The sequence below is a fragment of the Rattus rattus genome, chromosome 3, assembly GCF_011064425.1.
Source record: "Rattus rattus isolate New Zealand chromosome 3, Rrattus_CSIRO_v1, whole genome shotgun sequence".
NCBI lineage: Eukaryota > Metazoa > Chordata > Mammalia > Rodentia > Muridae > Rattus > Rattus rattus.
Genome location: NC_046156.1, coordinates 65,137,398 through 65,153,564, shown reverse-complemented (window position 1 = coordinate 65,153,564; position 16,167 = coordinate 65,137,398). Strand labels below are relative to the sequence as shown.

The 16,167-nt window shown below is 48.9% G+C and overlaps 1 protein-coding gene across 3 annotated transcripts; it reads right to left on the bottom strand.

Annotated features, from left to right (window-relative positions):
- Nucleotides 1–1,971: 1,971 nt before the first annotated feature.
- Nucleotides 1,972–14,961, bottom strand: Slc25a44 (solute carrier family 25 member 44). 3 transcript variants are annotated; one of them, XM_032898074.1, is made up of 4 exons: nucleotides 14,448–14,961; nucleotides 10,291–10,928; nucleotides 5,690–5,817; nucleotides 1,972–2,568 (listed from the first exon to the last, which is right to left on the bottom strand). In XM_032898074.1, exons 1-4 carry the CDS (start codon nucleotides 14,501–14,503, stop codon nucleotides 2,377–2,379), a joined length of 1,014 nt encoding a protein of 337 aa, XP_032753965.1. In that variant the 5' UTR covers nucleotides 14,504–14,961; the 3' UTR covers nucleotides 1,972–2,376. The 3 variants fall into 3 exon arrangements, with proteins under 3 accessions (XP_032753965.1, XP_032753967.1, XP_032753966.1); XM_032898076.1 differs by having other exon boundaries at nucleotides 5,690–5,812; XM_032898075.1 differs by lacking the exon at nucleotides 5,690–5,817 and having other exon boundaries at nucleotides 2,458–2,568.
- Nucleotides 14,962–16,167: the final 1,206 nt, after the last annotated feature.

Sequence of the window (16,167 nt, the reverse complement as noted above, 5' to 3'; positions counted from 1 at the left end):
TTACATTTCATACAGTGCAACAGTGAATATTCTCAGCTAATATCCTCGAAAGTCCATTTCTATCTAATGCTGAATGTGCATTTTCTTTCCAATGTGCCTTCATCCAGTCTTCCTGTCTTGCGTTTCTGTCTTCCTGCCTTGAGTTTCTAATTTGTTATGGATCAAGGGTCAAAATTTCTAGCTGTTTTGGTCTCCAGTTTTGGAAAAATGGCCGCCCGCTGGCCCATCTTCCCCAAGGCCAATCCTAGTACCTGGACCCTGGGAAAGTAGGGGTCTCATGGGGATGCCTTTACCTTTACATCATAGTCCTTTCAAACAAGGGGAATGAAGGAAAGGGGAAAAGGACAAGAAAATCAAGTCGGGACAAAGTAACCTAAGGCATGAAAGGGAGGAGCCTTATGTCCACACTCTGACCAAAGAAGAGCAGAGAGACATCCAGTCACAAAGGTCTCCATAGCAAAAGCTTAAAAGGGGCCCTTTAATGGGTTGGGGATTTAGCTCAATGGTAGAGCGCTTGCCTCAGCAAGCGCAAAGGCCCCTGGGTTCGGGTCCCCAGCTCCAAAAAAAAAAAAAAAAAAAAAAGGGGGGGGCTTGCTCCGTTGTATTGACAGCTCTTAAGGTAGGGGTGAGGAGCAAAAGGATTTGAATGTTCTGTGGGCTCCACTCTTCAGATGACTATGGGCAAGACTGAAGGGCTCTCTCAGTAAAGTGCAGGAAGTGGGTTCAAGGTTATCCTTTGCTACATAGTGAATTCAAACCCCGCCTGGGATATGAGATACTGTCTCAAAAATGCTGAGACAAATAAAAGAAGAGGACCAGAAGGAAACGAATATAGACTACAATGAGCAGTAGAAGAGGTAAGTGCAGAGACTGGGTCTAGTCAGGATGGAAGATGTGGAGCAGCCGTGAGAAACACGAAGGCTTCAGTTAGCTAGCACCTTCCAAATTGGCACCATGGCCTTTCCCAAGGCATGGGACCATGGGTAAGGTTGAAAGCATCGCCCAGGCCAAACAGCAAGATTTGCCTGCCTTTTTCCCATTCCTCGAGCTGTGCCCCTCTGCCGCCAACACAGGCTCAAAGGAGGCAGGGAAGAGGGCAGCTCCTGAGGGAAGCATCAATGATTTTGGCAGTATGAGGCTGGTGACCAGGTGGACCTGGCCTTGGGTGCCTTTCTGACTGTTTTTGTTTGTTTGTTTGTTTGTTTGTTTGTTTGTTTTTTTCTGTTGCCAGCACAGGGTATCATGACTGGGATGACACTTCACAACCAAGGACAAACAAAACAAGGACAGTTCATATTCCAGAGCCCCACTGTGAGATGCCTGTCACTATTCATTTAAGTGACATGCATGCCGGTGGCATTGCTGCGTAGGGCTCAGAACTTCCATGGCGCCTCTGGGCTTGGCTCAGCTGGCCTGGGGAGATAGGAGTGAGGAACACACATCCTCTCGTGACGTTCCAAGCCAGAGGCTCTCTGAACCGGGCTTCAGGGCAGTGTTCAGTGTACTCGAGTAAGTCTGATCTGCTTGCAACTGTGCCCGCTACTGTAGTCACCTGGCCAATGAAAGCAGCTCATTCTATCAGTAGGTTCCCAGGCCTGAAGGGACAAGGAGGGGAGAGAGAACTGGGATTGGTGTCACAGTTTTCCACTTCTCCGAGGAGTGGGGTCTGACAGCAAACTGAGCTATCAGGATGAGTCGGCTCATTCACAGATGTTCAACTACACACACCTAAAGCCTTAGCATTTCTCCCTCCGAGTAACTCCCAGAGAAGATGAACGCCCTGCACAGCGTGTGCTGCTTCGGTTCATCCCCGAAAGGCAGGGTGAAGCATTGCAACCCAGTGAACAACTCAGTCCCAATTTTAAAATAAGCATAAAAAAAAAAAAAATCGGGGTTGGGGATTTAGCTCAGTGGTAGAGTGCTTGCCTAGCAAGCGCAAGGCCCTGGGTTCAGTCCCCAGCTCCGAAAAAAAAAAAAAAAATCATGGGCAGCTACGTAGAGCCTTGGCCTAAAGACTCAAGAGGAAGAAGCAGGGGACAAGCAAACTATGAGCAGCTCTTCTCCAGGCCTGAGGGGAGGACAGAGAGTGGGGCTAACAGGGTCCTGTGGCGGTTGATCTTCAGGCCATGACTGAGTACAAGGACCAAGAGAGGGGCCCAGATATGCAGGAGAAATAAAATTATGAGGATCAGGGAAGCCAGGCACAGAACCTCTGCAGCAAGGGCAGTCCAAAGTCTCTTCTTTTGTCCCTGATAGGCCACCTGGCTTGGAGCAGGATGGGTGAGTGGTGGTGGCATTTACAGGGGTAGTTATCTTCCCTGCTCTGTCCTGGCCCAGAGTAATGTGTGAAACCATAGCCTCTCCATCCACCGCTTGCTACCAGTGTCTTGAGTCCACCAGCTCGGGTCGCAGGCTGAGTTTCTTGAGGCTCTCGTAGCCCACCACGATGACGATGGTGGAGGGTGTAGCCGAGATGATTCGGGCTGAGAGGCCCTTCATGAGGCCCCAAGGCCCCTCTTCCGCCATCAGCTGTCTGAAGGTCAGGATGATGGAGCTCTTGCCTTCAACCTGGAAAAGTCATCACAGTGAGGGCTACCAAGTGTTTGCTGTCACCACTGCTCAGCACACCCTCAACAGCGCTTCAGGCTCAAGGGGGGACTCCGAGGGCTAGACTATGCTTCCTGAGACAGCACAGTGACTTCCTCCAAGCTCTGGATGAACTTAACCTTTCCTATCCCAGTTTTTTTTTTTTTTTTTTTTTTTTTTTTTTTTTTTTGTTCTTTTTTTTCAGAGCTGGGGACCAACCAGGGCCTTGCGCTTGCTAGGCAAGCACTCTACAACTGAGCTAAATCCCCAACCCCCCCCATCCCAGTTTTCTAAAATAGGAAAAGGTGATAGTCCCTGTGCCTGGGCTGGAGAGATGGCTCAGTGGTTATGGGCACTGGTGGTTTTCCCAGCAGACCTGAGTTCAATCTCCAGCACCCATTTGATGGCTCACAGCCATCTGTAATGGGATGCAATACCCTTTTCTGGTGTGTCTGAAGACAGCTACTGTGAACTCATTCATACACATTAAAAAAAAAAAAAAAAAAAAGTCGAGCATGGTGTCGTACATCTTTAATCCCAGCACTGGAGAGGCAGAGGAAGGCGGATCTCTATAACTCCAGGCCAGGTGGTTGACATAGTAATTTCCAGTCCAGACAGAGGTACAAGATGAAACCCTGTCTCAAACAACAGACTGCTCCATACTGCCTGGCAAGGTGCTCATGAAGTGCCAGCTGCCACTGCCCTCAGGCGAGCGCTCCAGCTGTACACCTTTGGACTGGGCACTTCTCTGTCTCTGGAAGGCTGCATTCATTCCCCAAGAAGGCCCTCAGGGAGCTCTGCCCATCCATGGCTGCCTCCGGTCATCTCAGTCTCTCCAGGCTTCAGGGCTGGAAGCCTCTTGTTCTCATTGTTGGTCACACACCCAGTAGCCGGGACAAGGATCTCTTCCCTTTTCCCTCACAGTTCTACCTCCTTCCCCTACACGCAAATCACAACTTCAGGGCCCACATCAGAGCACTTGTGCCAAGGCAGGGCAAAGGATTCCTTATTCAGACCCTCCCTGTCCAGTGCGGTGATGCCAGCCCCATCTGCCACAGCTCCCTGCTCTGCCCCTCCACCTTCAGCACCTCCTCCACACTCTTCTTCCCCTAACATCTCATCTGACCACTCTGCTTCCACAACCTCCCTTAGTTCTGCCAAGGGCATGTCTAGCTTAGCCCAAGCCTCTGGCCTAGAAGCTTCTTAAAGCAGGGACCTACCTCAAAAGCAATCCCTAGGGTTGGCTCCTAAGACACCCATGGAAGGGGTAAGGAAAGAATGAGGCAATCCTGGTTCTTCTCCATGGTAAAGACACTGGAGGGCCCAATCAGGTGCCACAGTATTGATTTTCAAATGTTGGAAGAAGCACATTTTCCCAGGGACAAAAATGCCTCTATCTGTTGTCCTTCTCTTTGGACACTCTAATGGCCCCCAAAATCAACTTTACCCCAACCCGTTAAAGTTCCTTTTCTTCCTTCCTGTCCTCGCCACGCTCAGGGATCCTTCTCCCAGATATCTCTTGATTCTCCGCCTTTCTTCCTAAGTTACCCTAATTACACATTAAGAGCCCCCCCTGCTGTACACCTAAGACTTAATACAGCAAAACCTACGCTGTGCGTATCATGTCCCACATTTAGATCCTATTTCTTGGTGCTAACTGTCTTCAGGGCTGACTTTAGATAGGAACTACAGTTTCTGAGCAGCACCAAGAGTTGTCAGGGTTTTGAATGCATCTACCCAGTATAACCTGTAAAACCTATTTAAAAAGTCTTTCGGGCCAGCAACGTGGCTCAGTGTTTACCATCAAGCCTGATGACCTGAGGTCAGTGTCCTGGAACCTATATGGTAGAAGCTACTGCACGTTAACCTTCGACCTCCACATGCACACAGTAGTGTACCCCCCCAAAAAAAAAAAAAACCAGAAACAAAATCCATGCAAGTTTCTTAGCTGGCGTGGTGACATGCACCTTTAAACAGTCTGTGGAGGGTGGAAGCAGGAGAATCAAGAGTTCAAGGTCATCCTCAGCTACATAGTAAGTTTGAGGACAGCCTTGCTGAACTATGGGTCTTTGTCTCAAAAACAACAGACACCAAACACAGGGCATCTTCTTGGGATCCCAGAACTCAGGAAGATCAAGAATTTAAGGCCAGCATCAACTACAACAGCAGCTTTGGGGCCAGATTGGACTACATGACACCCTGCCTCACAAACAAAACCAAAGAAAGCTGGGAGCTCAGTTGGTTCAGTATTTGCTGAAAAGTCCAGCGCCTCTGAAAGCAGGGGCGACAGTTCGTGCCTCTGACCCTACTTCTCTAGAGGGATGAGAGGGTCAGGAGGTCAAGGCCATCGTCACAGCTACTTAAGGGGCTCAAATCCAGCCTGGGATGCACGAGAACCTGTCTTTAAGGGTTGAAAACAAACAAACAAACAAACAAACAGAAGGACCAGCAACCCTGAGTTTGGTTCCCAGAGCCCACACAGTGCATGGCAAGAACTCACCCACTTGCCCAAGTTTTCTTCTAGCTTCTGCTCATACCATGTCCGTCTTGTGTACACACAGTAAAGAAATGGGTGGTTTTGAGAGGAAAAGACATCTGTGTCCCCCTCACATCTCATTGTTCCCAACTGCCCCTCTTCTTCCTCCCTATGCCCAGATCACTTCTTTAGAGACTACCTCTCTGAGTTCAGTTTCTCATTCCCTATGGATTCATGGCCTAGTGGAAAAATCAGAGATGCCTGAAATTACTATGAAATCAATGTCTAGTCACCCCAAGCCTGCAAGGTGAGGAAGGAGGGTGGCTTAGTGCCTAGGCTAACAGAGTATGGAACAGATTCCCGCTGAAGGCTAGAAGAAAGCAGTAAGGGCTCCCAAGGCTGGGCATGCAAATGGGTAGATAGGCAAGGTACAGGCAGAGCAAGAAAAAACAAGCTGGACACTTTCAGCGGCGTCTGCAGAGATAAGGACAGGGAGGGGCTTGGATGATCACAGGACTGACTAAAACCAGGGTCACGACTCACTGAGGTCACAGGGACACTGGAGGCCTACAGGTCTCGCTTCTAACAGCTTGTCTGAGTCAAAGGCGGGGAGGAGGCCGGTATTACCTGCACACGGGTTCTGATGACATCCATGGGATTGGTGAGGACGGAGGCAGTGGCTGCAGCCAGGGGCCCAGAGATGGCTTGAAAGACAATGTGAGGGCACTCCTGAGGGCACAGGCGCGACAGCTGCTCTGGAATCCAGGGAAAGACAACGCCTCAAGATATGAGGTACCACCCATCTACCCTCACGCCTGTACAGCCAAGACAAGCCCTCTGTCCTTGGCCATTTTGGACCTTTGCACTTGGAACTTTCTGTTTCCACCTGCATCCACTTGAGAAGCATATCATATATCTCTGGAGCTTTCCAGAAGTCATTCTGGTTGTACCCATTTAAAAAGGTCACAGTTGTCTCTGTGGAAGGGACTGGGTGACAGACATGGGTAGGAAGGCCGTTCACTGCATTCTGCATACCTTTTCGGGGGCTGGGGAAGACAAGGTGTCATGTAGCCCAGGCTGCCCTGGAACTCAGTATGTAGCAGAGGATGAGCCCTGACCCTCCTGTCATCCCCAAACCACACACTGCTGGAGATGAGAGCTCCCAGGGCTTCACGTGTGCCAAGCAAGCACTCTACCCATTCAGCCATACTCCTAGCCCTTCAAAAGTCACTTGGAATTTTGGACTGTGTACATATTTTTATAAATAAAAGCAATTAATATTAAAGCAGGAAGTCTTATCCTATAAGGAGGACCAGATTATATCAAGAAAGAAAAATGGCTGGGCATGAAGAAGCATGACTTTAATTCCAGGGTTGGGCGGATCCCTGATTTCAAGGCCAGTTTCAGGACAGCCAGGGGCTATACAGAGAAACCATGTCTCAAAAAACAAGACAAACAAGCAATGCAGTCAGGCACGGTGATGCACTTGAAAGACGAAGGTAGGATTGGAAGTCTGCGGCTACAGTCTGCGGTCACAGTCTGTGACTTCCAGGCAATTTAGACTATGTGAGACTCTGTCTCAAAAAGTTAAAGGGGTCAGTTAGCAAGGTGTTCGCTTAACATACACGGAGCCGAGAAGGCACAGAGTCTAGCATGCATGGAGCTCTGGTTCTGATCCCCAGTCCAGAAAACCAGGCACGGTGGGTGGTACACGTTTGTAATCCCAGCACTCAGGAAGTAGACATGGGGGTCAGAAGGTCAAGGCTATCAGCTACACAGTGACTTCGAGAGATACATTCTGTTTACATTTTAAAAAGACAGCGGGCATAATGCTACATGCTCGCCAATGTTTATAAGGCCCACCATGTTTCACAAAACAAGAAGAGCAACAACAACAAAAAAAGTCAAATATAAAAGGACTGGGGGTGTAGCTCTGTCCTGCTTAACCTGTGTGAGTCCCTAGGCTCAATCACTAGCACAAGAGAAAACGGAGAAACTTGGCTGCCGATGTGCCAACGACTGTGGGATTCCAGGCACTGAGACCTGTTTTCTCACAGTGCCGCTGGGAAGTGAGCCTGTGGACAGATTCTCTGCTTTTCTCTCTCTCTTGAGGCAAAAGACAAGAGTTAATTCATTTAGTCAGCAAAGATTCAGAGAGCCATCCTGGGTCCCGTAAGAGAGTGCCTCAGATCCCTGCCCTCAGGGAGTGCACATTCTAGTAAGAGAGAAGGGATAGTACGCAAAGAACACCATGTCAGGGGGCTGGAGCTAAGGTAAAACGGGAAAGGAAGGAGGGCTGGGAACACCATGGGTAGAGGTTAAGCAAGCTGTGATTTTAAACAAAGCAGTCAAGGCGCCTCCTAGAAAGTGAAGTTCAGAAACAACCTGATGGTGAAAATATAAGCCAGTGTGCCCAGGCAGAGAGCTCCCCAAGTACAGGGTAACATGTACAAAAGCACTGAGGCAGAGGCATGCCTGCAGGGTGCGGGGGCAGCCAGACCAGTGACTTAGAGCAGAGCAACTGGAAGGAGCAATGGGTGAGATTGGAAGTGAGTGACCAAGGACCTAGAGGACACTACATAAACTCAAGCTTTTCCCTAAGACGGCAGGTCACACAGACTCATCATCTCAGAGATCTCTCAGTTTCCTAGTCAGTCACCGGTCCTTCCGAATTCTTTTTCATCTGCTTAGTTTTGGTGAGTTTGAGGCTAGGTAGATGTAGGAAGAAGGCTGGTGGGGCAGAAGTCACAGCTTCGAAGTCCCAGGTGACATGGAGAATTTCATAAGCCTGTTGGAACTACCTCTTCCCCACTTCCTAACTGTATTCCTCATGTCAACAAAAACGAGGTGACCTTGAGTTTGTCTCGTGGGTCCCCCTTTTCTCCTGAAGGAGGCATTTTGCAGTCATTAGGCTGCAGCCCTGGTACCTGCACTCCTGTTTTCTGGGCCTGTATGCACTGGCCCTGCTCCTACAAGCTGCCACTTTCCTGGGGCAAAACAGTTGATTGGTTTAATAAAAAGCTGATTAGCAATTAGCTGAACAGAAGAGAGTAGGGAGGGACTTCCGATCCCAATGGGGGGGGGAGAGGGAGAAGAAGGTATGGGAGACCATGTGAGGAACCAAGAGGATTCGACATGAGGTCAAAATGAGAGGGCAGCCATGAGGACACACATGGACCAGAGTGAGCCAGGGCATGACCAGATGGCAAGTAACGGGTCTTTGTCTGGGTATTAGCAGCCTAGTCGGGTTAGAACAGCTCAGAACCTGCCCAGCTTAGGTTTGCAGCTTGTTAGTAAATACGCCAGATGGGCTGGAGAGATGGCTCAGTGGTTAAGAGCACTGACTGCTCTTCCAGAGGTCCTGAGTTCAAATCCCAGCAACCACATGGTGGCTCACAACCATCTGTAATGGGATCTGATGCCCTCTTCTGGTGTGTCTGAGAGACAACTATAGTGTACTCATATACATAAGATAAATAAAAAAAAAAGTAAATATGCCAGGTGTCTGTGTCTTTATCCAGGAGCTAGAATTGGTGTAGAGATGCCCAGCAGTTATTTGAGAACAAAGGGACATAGAAACCCCTCCAGGAATTACTTTATATACATGTCAACTAGGCTCTTGGGCAACAGAAGCAGAGGATCACAAATTGAGGGCTTGTATGGACTACAGAACAAGTTCAAGTCCAATCTAGTAGCTTACTGAGATGTCTCAAAAGTATAAACCGGGGCCTAAGGATATGGCTCAGTAGGTAGGGCTGTCTAGCACAGCTCAAACACTGCATCTGATCCCTGGCCCTGCATAAACCAGACAAGGTGCAAGCCTTTAATTCCAGCGCTCAGGGGGCAGAGGAAGGGGGATCAGAAAGCCAGCGTCAAGCAGCCTTGTCCACATAGCAGGAGTTGAGAGAGAGAGAGAGAGACAGAGGAGAGAGAGAGAGAGAGAGAGAGAGAGAGAGAGAGAGAGAGAGAGAGAGAGCGCACCTTTAAGCACACAATGAGCTGGAGGCCCGAGTGCTATACACTGTGAGAGACTCTGTGTCACAAACTGGGCATTCTGACACATGCCTGTCACCCAACACTCGGAGGGAAGGAAGAGGTAGGAGAATCAGGAGTTTGAAGTCACTCTTGTCTACAGAGCAAGCTTAAGGCCAGACTGGATTATATGAATCCTGACTCAAAAAAAGCCCTGGGTGGTGGGTGCACTACCATAACCCCAGCACCAGGTGGGCAGAGGGTATTTTAAAGCCAGCCTGAGTCACCTGAGTCCCAGTCTCAGAAACAAACCAACACGCTGAGTATGGAAGTGTGAGACTGTGACTTCAGCAGCCGAGGAGACATAGGCAGGACCCTGCCTCAAAATAATTAAGCAGGGCATGCACACTTGTATCCTAGTACTTGAGAGGCTGAAGCAAGAACACTGCTCAGAGTTTAAGGTCAGCCTGAGCTACATACATATGGAGTTTCAGGCTAGCCAGGGCTGTAGGATAAAACCCCTATTTTAAAAACAAAACCAATTATTTAATTTTTAAATGATGGGTCGGGCCTTCTGGTGGTGCACAGAGGCCCACAGTTAGATCGTAGGCCAAGACCTCTGGACAGGTTTGGCTAGCAATGCTACAGAAAGTGGGCATAAGGGGAAACAAAACTCTTTCAAGTATTCACGAGATCAAGGGAGGACAGAGGGCAGAGGGACTCCAGAGAAAATGCCTTCCTGGGCACTCGCTTTAGTCTTAGTTAGGGTGGCTTTTCTGCAGTGCCGGGGACTAACCCTTCAGCCTTGTGTATGCTAGCCAAGCTCTCCTCAACTAAGCCACATCCCCAGCCTTCCTAAGTGTTTGCTGAGGTAATCCCAGTGCTTATGGAGTAGAAGCACTGTTGTTAGTTCTAGGTTACATTGGACTACAGGGAGTTCAAAGCCAGTCTAGGTTAAACAGAGAGACCCTGCCTCACAAAACCACAAGAACAAAAACCGATTGCCAGAGTGTTCTCCCTAAGGGTCAGGGTGACAGTACTGGGGTTTAGTTTTATCACAAAGTCTAGATGAAATACTGTGCTATGTAGAAGGGGCTAGCAAAACTAGGGTTCAGCTGGGCTCAGTAGGGACATTTACCAACACTCAGTGGGGCTGATTTGATCCCCTCTCTGTACTCATCTCCACTCTAAAATCAGCCAGGAGCAACATTATCCCTGCCCATCAGTAAGTGCTCTCCTTCCCAGCCCCTGCTTACCTGCATAGAAGTGGTAAAAGGGCCACCAAACCGCGCTGTTTGGGATATACGTTAGCAGTGAGGCCACATAGCCCCGGTAGAAGCCTCGAAGCCCATCAGCCCGCAGGATCTGCCTGATGATGTCCTTAGTTTGGCCAAAGGCAATCAGCCCTTGTCCCTCTAGGTTCCCACGCACTTGGAAGCGACCCATTTTCTCACCCTTGCGCTGCATCATCAGATGCTGGGAGACAACATCAATGGGCACCGTGATGCTCTGGGCCACGAGGGAGGCCGAGCCACCGGCTACCAGTGATTTGACTGTGTTACTCTGGCTGTAGTCAGCTACAAATTTCCGGGTAAGCTCGTAAGTGGTAACATAGCACTGGCCAGAGATGAGTGTGAAGGTGTTCACCAGGAATCCCCGGTAGAGGCCAGTCACTCCATCTGCTCGAAGGATCTTGACAAAGGCATCAAAGGTCCCATGGTAGAGGCTCTTGCCCTTCTGGACCTGCAGGCGGGTGCGGATGAGGGTGAACGGGTACACGCTGACCCTGATCATCATTGTCATAGCCACACCGAACACGTAGAACTTCTTCTTGTCTAGGTGCTCCCACTCGATGATCTGGATGTTCCGCTTGCCCTCCATGGTGCCCGGAGACCTGGGATTTGGGCAGGCGGGAGATGTGAGGAAGGTCGGAACTTCATTTCTTTCCCCTCCTGCCTAGGCTTCAAAGTCCACCTCTCAGGCTGTATCTCTTGGGACACTCACCTCAGCAAAGCCTAGCCTTCCAACAGCCTGGCTCTGCAGTCCACAACCCAGAGCATCGTCTCTGCACTTCTGTCTTTGACAAACCTTTTGAAATCCTTCCTCACCACACAGCAATGCTGACATCCCCACACCTCAGCCCTGACTCAGTGTGTAGGACTAACCATTCTGAACTCTGTCTCTACCTAGGTCTTGGCATCTCAATCCTGAAGAGGGACCATTCTCTGTCTGACCGACCTGGGAGTGCTAAATGCTGTGGACAATACATCTGCCCGGCACGATTCAAGGCCTACATGGATAACAGGATTCAAGGCCTACATGGATAACAGGATTCAAGGCCTACATGGATAACAGGATGTTACTGAGTGCCAGGGAGGAGTTCTTAGAGGCTGGATGACTCCTGGCTCCTCTGAAGAAGCACCCACCTCTGCCTGTAGATGCTCAATGTGGGTCACCTTACTAACATCTGCTGCCTGCTGACCTCACTTCTGTCCCCATGCTGGCTGCTCTGACCACCTCTGCACCCCCAACAATAATTTATATTTCCTCCAATCTACGTTAGAAGAAAGTATTGGGACAGGTGTGGAGAGGGATTTCGTACCACAGGACATCACCTCCTCCTCCCCACTCTCTAGGGAAAGGAGTATAAAAGTCAGGAACAGGTCAAAGGTCAGAGTCCTCCTGGGTCATTACCTTGCCCCAGAAAGAGAGAAGAGACACCTGAGTGGACTTCTCTGAAGAACCCAGAAAGCTGTAGGACCTGATTGTATCTGGGCTAACCCTGGGTGTACAAAACAACAACAAAAATACTTCTGGGAAAGGAGCAAATTGAGACTCTAACGGTCAAGCCATGCAACTGCTCAGCAGTGAAGGCGAGATGAAGCCGAGGGCTCTACTCCATGTGCTTTCCGTGCCACGGGAGCCAAACATCTCAGTGCAATTCTCTCTGTTTAAATTAAAACCAAGTCCTCCCATGGGAGGCAGTGTAAACGCCCTTGAGACTGCCAGTTCTCTCAGCCCTATTCCAGAGGACTGCCTTCTCTTTCTTAGTGCTCCTGTGGAGTGACTGAGCTTATTGGCTGAGCAGGCATGGTGTCATCACAAGACAAACAAAGCAGGGCTCAAGCAGGGACCTCTTGCTGGGGTCACGCACAAACTGCATGCTAGGCAGGGCAGAAGGGCAGAGCAACCAAGTACTCTGTTCTGAGAGCTGGCTCCCTGAGCACCTTCTCAACCTGTAACGCCAAGTCACCACTATGGGCGTCTCTACTGAGTCATCCCGAGGCAGAACCCACTGCTCCATTTCCCCTTTCTCCATCTCTCATGTGTGTCAACCAACCGTAAACACCCAGAAGGAAGCCAGGATTTCCCAAGGCCCGTAATCCTACAATGTCATAGTAACAGGAGGAGCCACTAAAGGTCATGACCCAAACAATAAGGCACGAATCAAACGGCTAAGAGGGTACTATACCCTTGGAATAAGTAAAGTTTCTCCTCTAAGAGTGGGATCTCAGCTTGCTCCAGTGTCCTATAACCTCCGGACGTCCTGCTGAAATATTGGTTTCTCTTGTTTCATCTGCTGGAAAATCCTCTTTGCAGAAATACGAATACAATAATTCCTCAGCCTTCTTTTCTCCTGATTCAGCCAGCCCAACTTCCTTTTGGCCCTCTGTCTGACCTATTTGTGTACTTGGCTCCAATTCTGGATTTTCTGGCACCTTTAAAACTGTTCATGGGGCTGGGGTTGTAGCTCAGTTGACAGAGCGACTGCCTAGCATGTACCCAGCCCCAAATTCAATCCCCGGCATGGCATAAAAAGAAAGAAAAAAAAAAAAAGATGGTGACCCATGCCTATAGGTCTAGCATTTGGGAGGTAGAAGATCACAAGGGTATAGTCATCTTTGACTATATGGCAAGTTTGAGGCCATTTAGGCTCACAAGAAATCCTGCTTTAAAATAAACCAACAACAATAGCATTGTTTGTGAATCATTAAGTGCCTTCTGTGCATCCCAACAGATCACCCAGACTAGGGAGCGTTTTATGCTTGAAGTTATCAAATGAAACAGAAAACAGACTAGCCCAAATATGCACCTGTTAACCCCACCCCTCACATAACACCCGTAACTGTTCTCTTGCTTTTCTTTGCTGCCGTTGTTTGCTTGGTGAGTTTCATGTGGCCCAGGCTGGCCTTGAACTCCTGAACCTCTTATCTGCAATTCACAAATGCAGAGATTATAGATGTGAACCGGGATAACCCTTGCCCAGTTTATTCCGTGACAAAGCCTAGGGCTTCCTGCATGCTATGTGCATTCTACCAACTGAACTAGATCATCGGCCCTTGGAGTTAATAACTGTGGAGGTATTTTAAATTAACAGTAAAGTATTTCTCTTACTGCACAAAGTTCTACTGAACAGGGATGCTCTAAGTTCTCACCTGCCAGAGTGGTTCACAGACGGCGAGGACATTAGAGTTATAGATGAGCAGAGCCAGCTGTGGTAGCACGTGTCTGTCACCCTAGCACAAGGGGGCTGAGGCAAGAGAAACAGGAATTTAAGGTCAGCCTGGCTTACACAGTAAGGTCCCATTTTAGGGGGTGGAAGAGACTTCAGGCCATACTGTAAACCTGCTGATTAAGAAATAACACTCTAGGGCTGGAGAGATGGCTCAGCGGTTAAGAGCACCAACTGCTCTTCCAGAGGTCCTGAGTTCAATTCCCAGCAACAACATGGTGGCTCACAACCATCTGTAAAGAGATCCAATGCCCTCTGGTGTGTCTGAAGACAGCTACAGTGTACTTATATATAATAAATGAATAAATCTTTAAAAAAAAAGAAAAGAAATAACACTCTAGCATCTCTAAATGGTTTACGTGGAGTGTCAAAATGTGGGGAACAGCATTGCTTTCCTTATTCGAGCCTGTCAGTTCTATAAGAATTATAACTACTCTCAGATTCCAACATCATTAGGACAAGGTTAGGAATCCTCTGATCCCATCCTTGGACATGGAAGCAATGATGACTAACTGGTCCATGCCAATCTTTTCGCTCGGCCACTCCCACCACTTCGGGGCAACGTTCGATAGTCAACCCCTGACCTAGGGGCTGCAATTCTCAGACAGAACGAAGACTTGCCAGCACCCTTTTATCTTTCTGCTCTCTTAACACTTTAGGCTCTGCATTCTGCGAGCTGTCACCCGCATGAACGTGAACGTAATTGTATGATGGAACACCTGTCCCTTCACTAGGTCCCGACTATGTTGCCTCGCAATCTAAGACAGTCTCCTCCCTCCGGCATGGTGAGGTTCCCACCAAGTCTTCATTGGTCTTCAGTAATTTCCACGTGATCCCTCATCACACACACCACATGACAATCCCCTCCACATACTCCACGTGACACCCTCCTTTATGCACCTTCTGTCTGGCTCTTGCACTGCCAATTCAGGGTCCTCGGGCATGCCCCTCGCCATGCTTCTCTAGCTGTCAGTCTCTCATGCTCCTCTGCCAGGACGAGATGCCTCGAGGGACTTGCCTTTCGTTGCCCAAACTGCAGAGCGGCTTCCCATGGCGATGCAGCCCCGCAGAGCAAACAGACAACCGCTGCCTCGCTGCCTCCTCGACAAGTCGATCCTTAGGCAACTCTGATCCTTCAAGCACCGTGGTCGCTTACCTTCTCAGACTCCAGCAGTTTAGCCGCGTCTGAGACTGGGACTCCTAGACTGCAGCACCCGCACTACCAACCAGTCCCAGCGACAGCCAAACCCAGTTCGCATCTTCCTTCATCTCGGCTGGGACCCCGGTACTGCCGGAACCGGAAACTGGGATGCTGTCATTCCTCCCACTGTGAAGCAGCCGTAATTCCACCAATGACATTATTAGCCTTTGCACCTCCCTCTAGAAGCGCCTCTTCCGCCATCTTGGATTTGGTAACTAGCACCGCCTCCTTTAGCTTCTATTCGCACTCAAGCCAACCACGCATGCGTATCCTGCTAGGGGACTTCGTAATTGGCTGACACATAAATCGGGAGGCAGAGGCCGCTGCTCCCTCCCTCCCTTCCTCCCTTCCTTTCTTTTTTTTTTCTTCTTTACTTTTCTCTTATCTTTTCTTCTCTTTTATTTTCGTTTCTTTCTGGGAAAAGTCTTGCTACGAAGGCCTGGGGAACGTCCAACTCATTAATTAATTCCCTTGCCTCAGATTTCCAAGTGCTAAGATTGCAGACCTGCTCTTCCACTCCTGGTTTCCCGGACTCTTCTTGACAATACAGTTAAGTCACCTTTTGTTTAAAGATCTAGGGGAATCTTTATACTTAAACCTAAATTTTAGAATTTGATTTTCAGTAGAGAGGAGCGGGAATCTAATCTTTAAGGTTTTTTTTAATAACTTTTCTCATTTTTGGAGCCCAAACAGTAGAGACAAAGGAAGGCAAGATAAGGTAGCTAATTTCCAGATATAGGAACTCAAAGTAGAGAAACAGCGAGCAGTGACACCGGCTCTGGGTCTGGTTTTACACAGATATAGATTTTTTGAAAGTTGTTTGTTTATTCTATACTTTCAGTCTAGGCTGGTTAGTTTTTGTTATTGTTTTTTGTTTGTCTGTCAGCTTGATGCTGGCTAGATTCATCTGGGAAGAGGGAATGTAAGTTGAGTAATTGCTTTCAGTGGGCCTGTAAGCCAGTTTGTTAGCACTTTATTGGTTAATGACTGATGTGGAAAGGTCCAGTGGAGTGTGAGCAAGGCTACCCTCGAGCAAGCTGAATGTGAGCCCAAGAAGAAAGCACTATGTATTCTCTCACAGTCTCCGTGTCAGTTTTGGCCTCTGCGTTCCTGCCTTGAGCTCCTGCCCGGCCTTCCCTTTATTATGAACTGTAACCTGTAAGATTAAATTAATCCAGGTTGAGTGTGATTGCACAAGCCTTTAGTTCCAGAACATAGGAGGCAAGGTAGAAGGATCTCTGTGAGTTCAAGGCCAACCTGGTCTACATAGTTCTAGGACCAACATGAATATATAAAGAGACTATTTCAAAAAAGATGAAAGAGGGGTTGGGGATTTAGCTCAGTGGTAGAGCGCTTGCCTAGCAAGGCCCCCGGGTTCGGTCCTCAGCTGGGGGGGGGGAGGATCAAAGAAAGGATCAA

Coding starts and splice junctions, on each gene's coding strand:
- Slc25a44 (XM_032898074.1), bottom strand. CDS start 14,503: ATGGCGAGGGGCATGCCCGAGGACCCTGAATTGGCAGTGCAAGAGCCA. Junction 5,818..10,290: donor CTTTTACCACTTCTATGCAG/GTAAGCAGGGGC, acceptor CCTGGATTCCAG/AGCAGCTGTCGCGCCTGTGC. Junction 2,569..5,689: donor TCATCAGAACCCGTGTGCAG/GTAATACCGGCC, acceptor TGACTTTTCCAG/GTTGAAGGCAAGAGCTCCAT.